The sequence below is a fragment of the Ciona robusta genome, unplaced genomic scaffold (genome assembly GCF_009617815.1).
Source record: "Ciona robusta unplaced genomic scaffold, ASM961781v2 AP042738.1".
NCBI lineage: Eukaryota > Metazoa > Chordata > Ascidiacea > Phlebobranchia > Cionidae > Ciona > Ciona robusta.
Window position 1 is genome coordinate 193865 of NW_028323117.1, and position 18259 is coordinate 212123.

The following is an 18259-nucleotide window of genomic DNA, read 5'->3' on the forward strand; positions in this document are numbered from 1 at the left end:
AATCGGTACCGCTGGGGTCTAGTTAGTACAGTGTCCAAATTTTAGGTTAGTGGTACCAGTAGAAGGTATCGAAAATGGCCGCTAGAATATCTGTATTCTAGGATCACCTTGGTCTTATTTTATCCCTTTTTCAATTTGGATGTTTTACTGTTATTACTCATATTTACCTGACATTTTGCAGTATCTCAGGTTTTGGTTGTTGTATGAATGTGGTCATTGAATAATCCGCAGTTATGAATAATCCGCAGTTATATATCAATATATAGGCCAAACCATGAATATACTCTCCACCCGCTGGACGGCGCACAGAAGCGTGTGGGGACATAATAGACATAGCGGACATAGTGGACTGAATATTGTGGACATAGCAGACATGCACTAATTAAAGGGTCCGGTGACATTTTAGTCATTTAATTAGGGTAATTTTTATATTATTTTGCAAAAATATGTATTAAAATATTAATAAAAACTAGTCTACACTCTACACCATTCCACAAAAGGAAGACGCAAACAAAACTTAACAAGTTCGTTTAAACGCAATGGGTTATTTTAATTTTTTTCTAAAGATGTTTGACAGGGTAAATATAAGCTATTTTACGCTTGCAACGAAGCATAATTGTCTAGACTCTAAACACATTGAAAAGTCAGGGTATTTGCTTGGTTTTAGACACACATAGCAGCAGTGAGACCACTCGGTGTTTCTTTGACTGATATCATCCATCGTAGTGTGAGGTCTGTACGGTGATGTGCGGCTGCAACGAAGTTGAATAATTCGATGTAAAATAACATCTTCGTGCATCGTTTCGTTTGATGTGACAGTTTTGACGAATTGCCAGGGTTTGGGGCCTTGGGCGTTAAAAATGGTGGTTTGAAAGCAATGAATAAATGCAATAAGACCTCCATGTGTACGACACAGCAGTGGAATACTGCTATACTGGTTAAATTATCATGACCTTTTATATGCCTTTTTTCTATGTGCTCAGTAGCAAAAATTTAAATTTGGTACCCCTTAATTTGGTAGCAGGTATTACATTATTGTTGCCCTACACCTGTTGCAACTCGACGCCTAAAGTGACGTCACATAACCAAATCTCAATACTTAATTAATCAATGTCAACAGTGCGGATACGACTTATCTCATTAAAGACTTTCCCATAAAAACAAACCCCCCCCGTTGAACGAGGTTAATGATATCCCGTTTAGCCGATGACAGGCCCAAATCGATTCGCTTTTATGGCATGACGTCACACTGCTGTCACGTGATTCTGTCCGGTATATAATTCGCCTTTTCCCTAACACAAGAACGAATAACGAGAAACCACTATCGGCACTGAGACCTCGAGGTCAGTCTAGGTTCATGGCGGGCTCTTACGAGCCTTTGCCTAGCCGAAACTTTGCTTAAATCTGCATTCCACAATTGAAGCATATGTTCTATATGATAGTTTATCTATGATTGAAAGTAGTTTAGACACCCGATGTTAGTATATTGTTTATAAGCTGATTGCAGGTAAGCTGCAGTTGACTTCGTGCGCTCGTGGGTGCCTATAAAGCTACGTCCTAGTTTCGGTTATCAAGGGTTTTGACTGGCAAGAAATCACACGGTTCTGTAGCCTCTGTTACAGTAACTGTATTTGTCTCTTTTATTCTTATAGTCGTTCTTATTGTTGGTATTTCGTTCTCTCGTTATTGTCTCATCGTTTTCATTAAAATGGCGATTACACAACGGTATATATAGCAGTCGGGGAATGGTATGAGGGGAAAAAGGAATTTAGAGTGTCAGACGAATCTTCGTGATAAATGGCGATAACGTGGTTACAATGAATAGGACACAATTGGGAGCATCGGCGCCAACTCGGCCATTGGCAGGGCGCATTTGCCGCGTGGCGGAAAAGCCAGCGCGCGACGTCAAACATCCAGGTCAGCATTGGGGACAAAAGAAACTGTGTGACGCAATACTACGACGGGCCGCTACAACAGTATAGTAATAAAGTTTGAGTACCTTATAGTATAAGGCTAGACATATCTTATTTTTATATTTATTGAGCTATTGTTTTAAAATTTAGAAATGTTTGGGTGCATGAAATGCTAGAAGGAGACGGCAAATCAGAATTTATTCTGGCTGAGCAACTTCTTGGAGTTGGAGATCCAGACATATGTCACCAATATTTTAGAATGAGTAAAGAAAAAAATCTGTACATTGCTGAACGCATGGCCTACTCAATACACGGCCTAGGAATACACCGAAACTGCTCAGAAAATAAGAGGCCTATTGACGCGAATAATGCCCATTATAATACATTGTTACGTCACGTTTTATGAATGGATTTTGCTGTCTGGCTGTAGTTTTTGCAACAAATAACAGTTTATTTACCATTCCCGGTTAAATTATCTTATTTTTCGGGTTATTTTATTAACATCTTATATTTTTTTATAAATGTTTAAGCATGACTGAACAGATAGGAGTTACTTTTAACCACGTGCGGCATACAAGTAAGTTTTACCGATAGTTTAGTTTGGCTCAGTCGCTGAGTGAAAATAGTATTTGGCTTAAAACAAAAGTTTTTTAAGACCGCCTATATATATCTAGCAAAAGAACACCGCAGTAACAACAAGTAAGTTAATGGATATGTCCGTTGCGGACTTTTAAAACCGGTCCTTAAAAATATAGGATATTGGATAAACACAAGCATTAGCCTTTTGTCGTCCGGCGCCGTGGCTCAGTGGTTTAGGCGTCTGCATCGAGAACCGAAGGGCCCCGGTTCGATGCTCGACGGCGGTACTAACACTGATCGGCGTATGTGTCTTTCTCCTGTAACCCCCCCCCCCGTTTTACAAACCTATTTAAATAACCAAGTACGTAATTTTTCACGTTTAATTGCGAAATCCTAAGCGGAAACACTGGCCACACAGTAACTCGCAGGTGCTGCTGTTCCTGACTTTCCGAGAGTAAATTCCTAACGAACGAATTTGTTTGAACTAGGTTTCATTACAAACTCTTAATGTAAAACCCGCAGATTCAACCACGCATATTCGGATTCGATTACATATAAATGCATCGAATAACGCCGAAATTATCGAATCCTGATTCGGCCCATCCCTAGTTTTTTTTACACGTGATTAAGCACCTTATACTAACCCTGGGTATAAATATTCACACTAAAAATAATGTAACTTTAGATTAAAGACCTTAAATTAATTTAACAAAATATAACGTAAAATTGGTTTTAAACTACAATGATATGACTGCTTTACCACTTTTTAAGAGGAGGGTTTTCTAATTTTATTTTCTAAAAAAAAAAAATTACAATAAAAAAAATGTTTTTCTTTTAATATTTAAAGGGGGGTCCGGACCCCCGTTTAAAAAAGCAAAAAAAATAAATAAAGTAATATTTTTCCATGGAACTTTTTCAGTCGGTACGTATTCTAATTATTTTTTTATTAAAATCATGCGGACATGTAACAGTTTAACAGAACAAACTTGGAACACAAACGGGTAACACACAAAAACTACAATACAGATATGTAAGTATTGACAAAAAAATATTGAACATAATTTAATTGGATCATTGACTGATTTCAGTAATTATAGCATAATATACTATGATATATGAAAATTTGTGCTTACATACATCTACTCTAGTACAAAGTAAAATTAAATATGATCATGTGATTTACGAATTGTAACGTTTTTATATTCGGGAAGAAATTCCATTTTCAATTTCCAATCAATTTTCAGTGGTTTCAACATTCCACATAGCTCTATTTGAAAAAAGTCCGCGAAGTTTGCCACAACACCTCGACTGGTTTTAATAAAAATTGAATTAAAACTACAGATATCCATTTGCAATGGTATCCAGACTAGGTTAGACACTGTTAATGTTACATAAAGAACACCAATTTGCTTACTTGAATGGACTTGTTTCCAAGTTGCCATGTTGTGATGTATGGAAATGATGATATCTTCCGGCATTCATCCTTTCATTTGTTGTAACACCCAGCCATATAATCTACCGGTTACATGTAATGCAATATGAATGAATGAATTAATGAATGTAACTTACTTTAACCTCGCATGGCCGGAAAACGACAGTCGTTATCACACGGGTTTAACACCTCGTGCCAGCTTACGAGTTACCATGTATGTTACTTTGTAAGTGAAAAATTTTTTTGGGATTTTTTTATGCATGGCTGATAATTTGGACAACCCATTAGTGACCGCCGGGTTGGAGCAATTACCATTAAGTGTCTTGCCCAAGGACACATACGCCCACAATGGTAGCAGCGACGATCGTTGAACCCATTACTTCGGGTTACAGGCAGGCGCGCTAACCACCATGCCACGGCGCCGGCCACTTTCCTTTCTTAAACAGCTAATGTTCATTTATTTATGTTACAAAGCAAATGGGAGTTAGAATAGTGGTATCATGAACATTTCATCTTCTTCCTACAATGCAAGAGACACTAAGCCCAGTGGTAAGAATACTGGCTTGTAAAGAATTTGGGGTTAACGGCACAACAGTGCTGTTATTGTAGACAGTATACAACATTCACAAAGACAGGGAAGTTAAGTAGTGATATTGCTTTATCATAGTATACATTTATCCCAGTGGTGTCCAGACTTTATCTACTCGCGTACCACTTTTGGGTTCATGCAGCGTTGTCGTACCACCTACATACTGCAAACTACTAAATGCTCATGAACAACTAATTTTGAATAGTAAAATTAGAAACCACGTGTACGTTTTTTTTTCGCGTGAATTCGCAACATAAACTTGGCACTGCCTTTTTCAAAGTTGTGTGTAAAATAAAAAGCTTTTAGTAATTGAACAGGGTAAAATAACAACCTAAATATGTTCCAGTAGTAGCGCAATTGTTTGACCTGGCAATTGATTACAAGATAATAGCAATTCACACGTTGATTATTTGCGTCATAGTAGCGATTGTCCTCTTGATTATTTAGCTTGCGGTTGCTTAAAACCGGTTTGATATTTGTCTTTTCACGTAAGCGTGTAAGTAAAGTACGGATAGGTTTGCAAAATGCTTTGTGAAGCATTGCCTCGATTTAAAAAAGTTCTACTAGGGAATATAGCATTAAGTGTCACGCTCAATGTAATTTATGTAAACTTAAATAATGCTTACGACAATTACTAAAAGATCATTTGCGATTGTTAGGTATGAAATTAATAAGTGTCCGCATTCGCCTAGCAGACTTTCGCATACCAGTTTGGGAACCAATGATTTAACCAAATTGTGAACCAAACATAAAAAGCATAAACACCAACCAAGTCGCGTGATTCGAGCTTTTGTTATAGAGCTGTTGCGGCCATGCAAGGATAAAGTCACATTCATTTATACACTTTTTACATAGTAAAATGTTTATACGAATAGTGATTTGCATACTATCGTTCTTTGATAATTCGCTAACGGTTAAATCGGGTTTGTAATGTAATTTCTGATGCCTTATGGTGCTATTACCCACTAAAACTGTAAAATTAATAACCAAAAAAGATTAGGCTGTTAAAAGTGAAACTGTCGTCCCACCATATTTTCCTTTACTTGCATAATGCGAGCAACAACCAACCTCCTACAGCAGATGACTCGCTAACGACGTTATGCGTGCTGACTTTGTACTTGCGAGTACTTACGTGCATAATAGTTACCATGCAAAAAAAGGCATTAGGTCAGGTATTTCAAATTTAAATAAACAAACCTGGTATAGTTGACAAACAAGCAGAACACAAACCCAAGTTGAATGAAAGACACAATTTAAAAAAATCCACACAACCCATGGTGAATACTTCATAATAGACCAGATTCTTTCAAACCCAACAAGATCAGTGGAGACAGGTGTTCCATATTGCCAAACTAAATACACGTCAAATCCATAAGTTTTATAAAATAGAATGGCTTTAACAGTACGCAGTACAAGACAATACTATCACAATCATTCTTAATTTTACCATTATCTAAATCAATGCTTTAAACAAAGGTTCAAATTTTAGTAGGCAAAAACATGGAAAAAGATCCATCAAATTGAGTCTTGAGTGTAAATAAGGGGTAGTGTATATGTTTTAGATAAAATTCATTTAAAGAGGTTTGTGTTTAAATTTTAACCCATGAAAGCAACTGATATGTTAACATATTTTTATAACAAATGTAGGCCAGGAATTATAGTTTTAGATTATAAACTAACAACAGTAAAGGTTGGAATGTTAAAAACCTGCTGGTTTAATCTAGTTATGGTTAGGGTTTTATGTTAATTCTGTTTAAACATGATATAAATAAGCGAGCAAGGATTTACAAAATAAAAATTTAATGATACATACATTGAAAAGCTGCATATATATGCCAGCTCAAGATTCCTAGAAGGCAAACCAGATATCCAATAAAATATGGATGGTTTTCTGCACCGATCGTGTTAAAAACCCAGGGACAATAATGATCAAATTTTGCAACACAACGATTAGTCACTGAGCAGTGTTTTGAACGCAGTGGTTTAATAATCTGAACAGATTAAAAGAATAAATGCCAAAAACACAAAAGTATTTACATTTTAAACAATTCTTCACTAATTTCTAGAAACAAGCGAATTAATACCTTTTTCCATAAAAAGTTAGAAAACTAGAGTATTAAAATATAAGTTGAAAAACTTAATACATAGGTACACATAAATAATAATACCAAACATGAACTGCAGATATTTCCCAGCTTTAAACCATCCGTTTCAGCAAGGTGTACAATCGCCTACAAAAATTTAGTCTTAAATTTCTTTTAAACCATTGAGCCATTTATTGGTCAGTAAATAAACACAAACAACAAGCACTTAAATAATTTTGTCATACCCCTTTTTTCTGATCTTCTGCCATTGTTATGATTCCAGGATTGGTTTTAATAGACTTATAAAAGAAGTACCACATTCCAGTAGAAAAAAGAAAAAAACAGATGACTCCAATTGGTGCATAGATGTACGGCCAATAATAGAAAAATGCTGTACAGTAAACCCAAAACTTTGTTGCAATTGATATTGCTAATGGTAATATAAACATTGTTTCATTTTGTGTTATTAAGAACCTGTAAATAAGCATCATTATTTTTATCAAATATAAAAATAGATTGCAGTTGCACACAAAAAACTTGCTTTACTTTGTGTCGGTAAGTTTATTTTTGCTTAAAAGTTGCATAATAGAACTCTATGGATATCTGTCTTTTGCCTATATTTGACCCCGTTGACAGTTTGGACATTTAAAATAATTTGGCAGCAATCCCACCAACTCGTCTTTTTTGTTAGCTTTGAATTGTTGAAATTATCTATCAATGATATATATATATAATCTCTTATTGAATTAATGTTCTAATTGTAAAAAGACATCTAAAGGATATAATAATAATTATTCAGTTCAACAATATTGCACTAACACATAAACGATAATCAGTGGTATAGCATTTCAATGATAATCTGAAGCACTGCCTGTAACATGGTCATTTCAATGTTATGACTCATCTTCAACATTTTAAAACTGTATGCAATTATTTAAAACTTAACGCAAATTTTTAATTAGAATCTACTTACGCCGAAATTCCATGAACAAGGAGATAACAAAAAATACACAAAACCATTTTTGAAAGCCAAGATGGGGTGCTCAACTCCAAAATAAATCCAACACAAAACATAGAGAAGAAAGTTACAACAAATGTTGTTCGCTGACGAAACTAATAAAAACAAACACACCTCTGTGTTAGCTAAAATATAAATAATAGGTATAGTTTATGTACCGCTAGTTAAGAATGTGTTATCTTTTAAAAAGTGCTTTACCATGTGCATCCAACATTTAATAATTTTGTCTCATTTGAATTTATAAAAACAAGAAAATAGCATAGAGTTTTTAAAACCTGAATAGATCTAACATTATTTTCCTCACATGGTAGGGTATGGATAATTGTTCCATATAACTTGGGCTCACCTACAAAGTGCCAAGTATGAAACTTTGTGGAAACTATTATTTTAGTTTTTTAAATTATCCTTTTTGCCTGATACCTTAGACAAAAAAAAGTTGTATAAACTTTGAGCATTTACACATTGTTTCTCATTTTTCCAATATGATTTAGTTACCTAATTTAACCCTTAAACTGCCTGAAGCGACTCCAGTTGACGCGGGACCACATGTCACTTAAACGGCGATTCTGCAGAATTCTACATTATCGATCCCAAATTTGGTCTCATTTGAAATAGGAAACAATTTCCTTTTAATTTAAGCAATTAAAAATATATACCAACGTATTTAAAAAGTTTGAGTATTGCTTTGTCAAAGTTTTTGAACATTTTTAACAAATTTAGCCATTTTTCTTTAGTTTTGACCCTTGTTTTTGCCGTAATCTTCTGTTCGCGCCAATTCGGAGTTGCAGCGGGGATTCCCCTTGTATACAAGCATTGTTTGGGCTCCGCAAAACATTTTTAGCTCTGAAAACACATTGTAGGGGTGCAAGAACTGAATTTTTGTACTAATTAGCTCAAATGGACACCTGGACATATAGGCTTGCATTTTTTAAATTTTAGTTGTTGAATTAGCTGGTATTACTCTAATTAGTATGATTTATATGTACAAACTAAGCAAATCTGTTTAAAAATTCAAAATTTATGACCATCTGCCTGACCACTTTTATGATAATTTGTGCTAAAGTTGATGGGTAAAAAAAATATATATATATTTATTTGGTTTTGAATGAGATTTGATGTTGGATTCAGCATGAACAAAACCTATAGGATATTCAAGTGGGGAAACACCCTGATGACATTTCGAACTATGTTTTATTGTTTCAAAGCTGTTTTCACATGTTATTTATTCTGTTATGTTATTGAATTTGTGTTTTCTAGAGCCTCATTGATAAATACAACAGACCACAATTTACTTTATTCACTGAAAACAATAAGTTTGTCCACAGCACCATCATTAGGAGGTTCGAAAGTATGACACCGATCGCTCTTTTTGAGATTTTTGCGTGTATGAACATACTAAAAGTACATAATATAAATTAAAAGAAAGATAGTTTCATACTGATCAAGTTTGCAATGCATTTCTTTTAGATACTTCTGTTCATTTCTAAAATATTCTATATTAAAAAACTTATTATGACGTCTTCAAAAAATTAAAAACATTAGGTTGAAGACAATTTTATATTCTACAAATTTTCTACAGCATGTTTTGCTCTAACTACTATAGTTTGGTTACAAAATCCAATTAGGTGAGACCTGGTCAAAAGTTAAACATTTTGAAAAAATAGGCGGCAGGTAAAGGGTTAAGAGAGCATATTTTTAAACTTTGTTTTGTTTTAGGGTACCTTGTCAGGGCCCTTGGTGTTACAAAACACCATTGTCGGTTTTGGCAAAACAGAATGTCTATATTGGCTTAAATAAAAATAAAGGTACATTTCTTACAGTTTTATTTGAGACAAGTGTTTGAAAGAAGTTGGTCTGTGTATCAAGTCCTCTTTCCCTTCTTATCATTTGCAAACGAGATGTGATCCAAACGTTCTTTTTAATTCGTGCGATGTCAAGTGGAGTTTCACCCTAAATAAAAATTTAAAATCACATATATTCTTGTAAAAAGCGCTGAACAGCATATGCAGTAGCTCTGTAAGGAATTGATTTAAAAAAACTAAATATTCTGCAATCATATTTATTTTTCAACATGCTGTTTAAAAAGCATCTTAGCATTTAATAGTTTTTTAGTAAAGTGATTTGAAAACAGGAATGTACCTTTTAAGAATGTGGTATGTATTCAACCATACATTAAGATTTTAATGTCATCTTGTCAAAAAAAGGCGATTTTATTTGATCTCTATGTTGCTGGGGGCTTTTTCATCTAAGTTAGAGGCTAAAAAGCTTGTTTCGGAAACCTCAGCTGTTTTTACGGTAATTGCTATTTTACTGACAAGGGTTGTGGAAATATTTAGTTCAGTTTCGGTACAACTTTCAGTAACCTGCACGGGTGCTGGTGTAGGGTCAAAAATATTTGGAACACAAAGACCGCCACCCCTGCGCATGTGATGAATTTGGTTCTTCACCCTGGATTTCAAGGGAGTCCAAACCCCCTCTTTGAAAAATAACTTTTTTTTACATAACTTTTTGTCCTAAATAAAATTTATCAAATTAATATAAGGTCTTTAATCTAAAGTTCCACTATTTTTAATTTTTTTATGTGAACCTTTTTAGCCGGGGTTAGTATGAAATGCTTAATCACGTGCAAAAAGCTAGAAATAGGCCGAATCAGGATTCGATTAGTTCGGTGTTATTCAATGCATTTTATATACGCAATCAAATCCGAATATGCGTAGTTGAATACGCCGGTTTCACATTTGAGTTTGTAATGAAACGTAGTTTAAGAAAATTTCATTTATTAGGAATTTACTCTCGGAAAGTCACAAACAGCAGCACCTGCGAGTTACTGAGTGGCAAGTGTTTCCGCGTTTGATTTCGTAATTAAAGGCGAAAAATTGAAAAATGACTTTTCTTTTAATATTGCAAAATCTTTTGTAACAATTATACACAAATTTTGTTTAAATTTTTTTACATGAACTCTACATCCTGCAGCGCTGCAATTCACTAAAACGTCTTGTGCAGCCTCTCTGATTTTAAACCGCGTGTTCGTTTGATCAGAAAAAAAAGATTAGCGGCTCCTTCTGACTAAAATCGTTTGTGTTGTTGTGTTTCATGCGCCTTTTCTCTTTAATGAAGCCATTAGCGCTCGGGCTCAGGCTATTATTAATTGTGTACAGAAACATATTAAAGAAACTATACCGATTTGCACATTTTTCAATGCTTGGCTACAGGTGAAATATCATAAAACAAAATGTAAGTTAAACATTTAAATTTAACTGTCTTCATGACTAGCTAGCATTGATTGACAGGTTTTTAAATAATTTCATGGCTTGCAGAAAACGCTAAAATAAAATGCTACTAATAGAAAGAATGCTCACTTTGCATCAATTACATAATGTTGGTTGTTTTACCACAGTAAATTAGGTTAAATAACAACATCAAATATGCTGAACAGTTCTTTTCTCAGCTTACCTACACAGCACCATGGACCAAGACCAGTTTGATTATTGCTTTAGAATGTTTTTCTATAACTTGTTTCGCATGTGTAGCCAGTGTGACGTTATCTCATACAATCGAATATAAAAAATTGATCAATTGATCAAAAGTGTAAGCGAGCAACATTATAGTGACAGTTTAACAACATTTGCAGGAATATTTTATTATTCAGTTTTGAATGGTCCTGTTTCATACAATATGTCATTCATGCAACAGTTATGTTGTTTTAAATAAAGTACATTCAACATTGATGGAAATACACATTTGAGTATTTGATTATTTTCATTGTTTTGAATACAGAATGCTTGTAGATGGTGGATCTGTTTCTTCCAAGTTCTCCTGGGGTCTCCAATAAATGCTGCTTACTTAATCTGAACAAGTTTCCTTGCATATCCTAATGAGAACATATCATAGTAAAACTACCTGAAGTAAAATGTGCACTACAAATGAGATGACCAGCATACCAATGTAATGTTGCTTGCTTTTTTTTCTATGTCCCACTCTTATTATTGAAAATGAAAACACACACACACACATATATATATACCTACGTATCACTGTACACTGTACAGTCATTCTTGTCTTGCTATTTTAAACACAGCACCAATCAAACATGATTACTCGGCTTATGGTAAACTTCTATGTGGTAACTTTAAATACAGATATAAATATAGTCTATGCCATATAGGAAAAAAACGAAAAGAATTTAAAATTTGAACCCTGGAAAGTCACGGAAACAAATTCTCCGCTAAGCACGGTAAACTATTTTGTGTAATGATCTATATATTCGCTCTATTGTTAATCTATTTACTTCCTTATTTTTAGCCCGTTTTGTTAACCACAGCCAGTTTTATTTTATTTCAATGTTGAGTTACAGCGCGCGTGGTGATTACCATCGGCGCATTCTTTCGTTTATTTCGTATTAAATTCTTGAGCTTTTCCTTGATTGATTGATTGGTTGTTTTATTGAGTAAAGGCCTTTTCCTTTTCCATTCCTTGAGTTCAGAATAAAGAAGTTGTTGTTTGGATGGCCAAGTAAACGAACTTGGGTAAAGAAGCTAAACGCTACAGGTTATACACTGATTCCTAGGAAATAACTTCTAATAAGTTGCTGCCGCCATTTAAAGTAATGTTAATACCTTAAAAAACGTTTCGATTTGCTTATTTATCAAAACTGCAACAGTAACCGATAAACCGCTGATAGGCCGGGTTTCCCCATAAACGAAATATTGTATTGTGACGTCACAGTGCCCGCGAGTGACGTTTTTTACAACTTTGAAATTTATTTTTAAACGGTAATAACTTTTAGATTAAATCGAATTTTCACAAACTGACTGTTAATTTAGCATCAGCAGACATAAAACTTTATTCTTGTGCAAAAACTGTTAAAGTTCAAATTAGCTCTATTTATAATGTTTCTATTTTTACTGTATTCTATGTTTGCCTCAACCAGTGTGTGTTTTATATTATGTCTATGTTGGTGTTTATATTATTTCTATGGATTGTGGTGATGTGGCAGTGGTTGGAAATATACAGTACTTGAATTGTGCATGGTGTGCTGTGAACATCAAAGTGTTGAGCTAGACAAAGACTTCTAATTAGTAACAGTTAAAGACTACTGTGGATAAAGACTTCCAACTTAGCACACTAGTATTTAGGAACAGTTAAAGACTACTGTTAATTGATCTGGATAAAGACTTCCAACATTGGTAGCAGAGGATGTCGAAGAAGACTCCTCCTAAGTTTGTTTGTTCCTCTCCTTATTCTCAATGGAGAAATAAAATTAAAATGTGGCAACTGGTCACTTGTGTGAAAAAAAAACAACAGGCAATAATTGTTTTATTGGACAGTCTAGAAGGAAACGAAAAAGCACAAAAGGCAGTGTCACAATTAACGACGGAAGATCTTCACAATGAAAATGGGATGGTGCAATTATTGGAAAAATTAGATACAGCGTTTGAAGAAGAAAAAATTGATGAAGCATACAACATTTATACAAACTTTATAAACTTCAATAAAAAAGAAGGTTCAACAATGGCTGACTACATATTGGAATTTGAACATTTGGCAAGTAAAATGTCTATGTATGAGATGAATCTCCCAAGTACCATTTTAGCATTTAAACTATTGGATGGGGCAAAATTATCCCAATCGGAGCGCCAACTAGCATTGACTGTGGCAAGTGACCTTAAATTTAATAGCATGAAGTCAGCACTAAAACGAATTTTTTCCAAAAATTGTGAAGGAGAATCTTCAACTACAATAAAAGAAGAAGCATTTATAATGCGACAAAAACAATTTAAAAAGAACAAAATGAATGCGGTAAAACAAAACCCTTTAGATAAACTTGGTCGTGTGTCTAGATGTGTCATCTGTGATTCTAAGTTGCATTGGGCTGCAAAATGTCCACACAGAGATTCAAATGTTCAAGTGGCTGAAGAAATCAGTTCCTTAAATTCAAGTGAAGATGAAGAGATTAACTGTGTTCTGCTTTCTGAAGCTGAAGCTAATGCCTTGGTAAGTGAAAAATTTTCCTCTATTGCAATTTTAGATACAGCCTGTACTAAAACAGTGTGCGGGGAAAACTGGTTTAGACCATATTTTGAAAACCTGGATCAGAAACTCAAATCCAAGGTCAAGTTTGGATCTCATGAATCAATATTTAAATTTGGTGATGGCAATAAAGTAAAGTCAACTCAACAGGCAATAATTCCTGTACAAATAGGACAAACACTATATTACATACAGACTTCAATTATACGTGGTAACGTTCCATTGTTATTAAGTAAAACCACTCTGCAAAAAGCAAAAACAAAAGTAAATATAAAAATTCATATAATGTCCAATTTCAAAATGGAAACAAATCTTGGATTAATTTGGATAAAATGACTCGTCTTGAACATGTAGAAAATCCGGATAACTTAACAGAAAACCAAGAAGAAGTCAGCTCAACAAATGACCAGGAAGAAGCTCACATATCAACTGAGATAAGTTTTGAATTGGCAAAAGCTGCAGAGTTGCAAAGTTGGAAACAAAACAAAGTTTATGAAGAGGTTCCCAACATTGGACAAAAGTGTATTTCGGTTCGTTGGGTATGTACAGTTAAGGATCATGAGTGCGGCCCAAAACCTAAAGCCAGGCTAGTGGCTAGAGGCTTTGAAGAAAGAAACACCCAAGATCTTGATAAGGATTCCCCAACTTGCTCAACCGACGCCTTAAGAGTAACAATCACAATTATCGAACATAACAACTGGAAATTAAATAGCATTGATGTTAAAACTGCATTTCTGCAAGGAGAGCTTTTGGATCGAAATATTTTCGTGAAACCACCAGCAGCAGCTAAGGTTAGTAAGGATGTCATTTGGAAATTAAAAAAATGTGTCTATGGTTTGGCTGATGCTTCAAAATCTTGGTACAAAAGAGTTCAGTCGTTTTTGATTTCAATTGGAGCTCAAATTACCAAGGTAGATCAGTCGGTATTTTATTGGCATTTTAAAGGTAAATTACAAGGGGTAGTTGCCTTGTATGTGGATGACATTTTATGGGGTGGGACTGCCATATTTGAAGAGTCTGTTATCCAATTACTAAGAAACCAATTCACAATTGGCAAAGAAAGCTCAGAAAAATTTAAATACATTGGCTTGGAAGTAAAGCAGTCAATGAACCATACTGAGATTTGTCAGGATGATTATATAAAAAATGTAACCCAAATTGTCATTGATTCCAAAAGAAAACCCATGGTATCAGACCCTTTGGAAGACTCAGAAAAAAACTTGCTTCGGTCCAAAATTGGTCAACTGCTGTGGATTGCAAGACAAACTAGACCAGACATTAGCTATGATGTATGTGTGCTTGCAACAAGATTCAACAAGGCAACAGTTGGTGATCTAATTCATTGCAACAAAGTTATAAGAAAACTCAAATGTGAATCATTTAGGTTGTCATTAAAAAAGTTGGGACACTCCAATGATTTAAAACTAGCAGTATTCGCAGATGCTGCTTTTGGAAATCTTCCAGATGGAGGTAGTCAAGGTGGCTATTTGGTGTTTTTAGTTGGACAAGATGGTCAATGCAACTTATTAAGCTGGCAATCACGAAGAATTAGAAGAGTAGTGCGAAGTACTATTGCAGCTGAAACACTGGCGATGAGCGATGGTATAGAAGCTGCTATTTATATAAACTCCCTATTTTGTGAAATCCTGTTTGGAAATAAGCATGAACGCAGGTTACCAATAGAGGCAATAACAGACAATCGATCCCTAAATGATGCTGTCAAATCAACAAAATATGTAAAAGACAAAAGATTAAGAATTGAAATATCCCTCATTAAAGACCTAGTCTCAAGCAAAGAAATCACAAGTCTCAAATGGATACCGACAGAAAAACAACTTGCTGACATACTAACAAAAGCTGGGGTTTCCTCCTTCAACCTTGGAAATGTTATTTCAACTGGGACGTTATAAAAGAAAACAGAATGAATGTGTTAAAGTTCAAATTAGCTCTATTTATAATGTTTCTATTTTTACTGTATTCTATGTTTGCCTCAACCAGTGTGTGTTTTATATTATGTCTATGTTGGTGTTTATATTATTTCTATGGATTGTGGTGATGTGGCAGTGGTTGGAAATATACAGTACTTGAATTGTGCATGGTGTGCTGTGAACATCAAAGTGTTGAGCTAGACAAAGACTTCTAATTAGTAACAGTTAAAGACTACTGTGGATAAAGACTTCCAACTTAGCACACTAGTATTTAGGAACAGTTAAAGACTACTGTTAATTGATCTGGATAAAGACTTCCAACAAAAACCTGCGCAACAATGAGAACCGTGGGCTGGACTCTTTAATGTGTTATTGATACTGCGGTCGATCGAAAGTGGTAAATTAAAATTTGCAAGGTTTATTTTGGGATATACTAATATGATGCTTTGTAACTATAAGCTAAAGATTTTCTTGCAAACACCCCCGTCAGAACATTCATAAATCCGCCTATGTCGATAGCCCTAATGTTGCTTGTATGCCAACCACTCTAGCCACTATACCCTAACAGCTGTAGAAAGATCAAAAATAATTTGCTGTATTGCAGTGTAAGCAAAGAAATAGTCAAATACCTTGTCATTCTTTGCATCGAGGTCAGCTCCAGCTTGAACTAGTAACATGATGACATTTGTGTTTTGAGACATGCATGCCCAATGTAACGGTGTATTGTGTTGGACCATGTCTTTCATATTTACACTGGCATACATTGACAAAAGGGTTCTTGTGGGGTCCACACTAAAAAAAAATCAATTGTAATTATCATAGCAGTTATTACTACATCAAATAAAACGTTTCAGATACTTTTGCTTTTAATTAAAAACATTTTGCTTTTAAACAAAACATTTTTTTTAATTTGCAAAAAAAAACACTGGCCAATTGTGCTTTTCTAACCGAATATTAATTTGTTTGCAGCAAAACATAATGTACCATCTACATTATGTTTTCTGAGTTTAAAAAAAATATGTAAACTGTTGCCTTTTTTTTTGCTAAATTGACCAGTGATATTAACTGAAATGTGGACCCATTAGCAATAGGTATTGAGCCTTTCGAGTTGTAACCTGTACTTCCAAATTATAACTACTGTAACGGGACAGGCCAAGTATGATGAGCTAATCAAAAATAGAAATTGGCTTGTATTGTATAGCTTTATGTAAAAAGACGTGACATTAATTAAGTCTGTTAGTGGGGGTGTTACTTTACCATAATTTAGTAAGTATTATTTTCCCTTCATACAACAAAAAATATAAAACACAGATTTATGATGTTTTACACAAGAAGTTTCACAATGTAAAAAAAAATTTAACACTTTCGGTGCCATTGTACGAATATTTACGTTTTGGTAACAATGGTCTTGAATGCCATTACACGTAAATACATGTTTTACATTTTTTTTTTATGAATGCCGCGTTGTATTTTAGTTCATAGTAAACCACATATATATACAAACGCTCATAAATACAATTTTTCAGAAACCTCAACTATTCCTCACTTTTTCCACAAAAGCAAAATACCTCTTAGTAAATTTTTAACAGCCTTTTTATAATGCTTCTCTTTCTTCCTATATTTATCACCTCTTACAATGAAAGTTAGGATAAAAAATAAGAGAAATAAATAATCGTTTTACCCACAAAAGCTGTTTGCGATAAATAAATTTTTTAGTGGTCTAGGTGGTGGTCTTTTCTTACCCCAAGCAATGCTGCGATTCGTTAGTGTCGCCAAGCGCAATTTTAGACATTCAAAGTGTCCCTGGTAACTTAATCATTCTGACGTCATAATACGGCTTTTCAGTGGTGGATCTAGAGGGGGGCTGTTTGGTGTTTGGACATCACCCTCAGAAATGTTATAAATATTTTCGTTTAAGTAGCTCTAAAAACAAATTTAAATCTAAATTCTGTGACTTAAAATCAACTACAATACGACTGCTTTTAATATATGTGACTGGTTCGGAATTGCGCAAGTTGTTGCAATGGTTATCTATATTATCGTACCCACATGCTGAAGAAAAGATCACTTTTCTCCCGAGTCAACCTCTAGGAACAGTAAATTGACAAAAGATATGGCATATGCGACAAAATTTACAAACAGGCATAAATTATTTTTATTATTTTATTGGGTATTTTTACCCCGGCAAGCAGCTTAGACAAGGAATTGGATAACTTGTGACCTTAGACAATGCTTTTCGGAGCAAGTCCTGAAGCCAAGGCAAACATTTTGTTCCATTTTTCCAGTGATAACAGGGCATGCATGTTTGCCAGTCATCTGTATAAAAGCAAGTCCCATCTGCCCTGTCTGTGACGAGGAAGATGAGACATATTTTCACTGTGTTGGCACATGCCCAGCATATGCGAATGCAAGACAAGAGCATCTGACCTTGCTGGAGCTGTCAAGGCCAAACTAAAATCTGGAATCTAAAGTGGCGAAATAAGTCTGGCCAGTGGCTACTAAGCCTTATCTAAACACAAATTGCATTCACATGCTTGTTGTGTTCCTGTGCGTAGAAAGTATTTATCGTATAAATAAGACAATCCTTTTCTTAATGGCAGACGTGAAGAAAACAAACATTCAACCTATTTTTAGGCACCTGCAGGCTAAATAATAAACATGTGAGTTCCTATTATGCAAATAATTG

At 34.5% G+C, this 18259-nt stretch overlaps 3 protein-coding genes across 3 annotated transcripts in view; 2 read left to right on the top strand and 1 right to left on the bottom strand.

The window, feature by feature from the left end:
- LOC149724194 (uncharacterized) overlaps window positions 1-12641 on the top strand; it is an 84022-nt gene extending 71381 nt beyond the window's left edge. Inside the window, exon 2 of the mRNA XM_089893315.1 lies at window positions 1-12641. The gene's annotated coding sequence lies outside the window, so the exon portion shown is untranslated.
- Window positions 3422-18259, bottom strand: part of LOC149724201 (palmitoyltransferase ZDHHC17-like) — a 34447-nt gene continuing 19609 nt past the window's right edge. The window contains exons 5-13 of the mRNA XM_089893291.1: window positions 16203-16365; window positions 9434-9565; window positions 7571-7710; window positions 6843-7071; window positions 6682-6744; window positions 6327-6504; window positions 5711-5865; window positions 3907-4007; window positions 3422-3800 (exon numbers count right to left, since the gene is read on the bottom strand). Coding sequence (XP_089749417.1) covers window positions 3653-3800; window positions 3907-4007; window positions 5711-5865; window positions 6327-6504; window positions 6682-6744; window positions 6843-7071; window positions 7571-7710; window positions 9434-9565; window positions 16203-16365 — 1309 coding nt within the window. The 3' untranslated portion in view covers window positions 3422-3652. The remainder of the gene's footprint in view (window positions 3801-3906; window positions 4008-5710; window positions 5866-6326; window positions 6505-6681; window positions 6745-6842; window positions 7072-7570; window positions 7711-9433; window positions 9566-16202; window positions 16366-18259) is intronic.
- Window positions 12491-18259, top strand: part of LOC149724202 (uncharacterized) — a 21190-nt gene continuing 15421 nt past the window's right edge. The window contains exon 1 of the mRNA XM_089893294.1: window positions 12491-13609. Within this exon, the coding sequence (XP_089749420.1) occupies window positions 12812-13609 (798 nt within the window). The 5' untranslated portion in view covers window positions 12491-12811. The remainder of the gene's footprint in view (window positions 13610-18259) is intronic.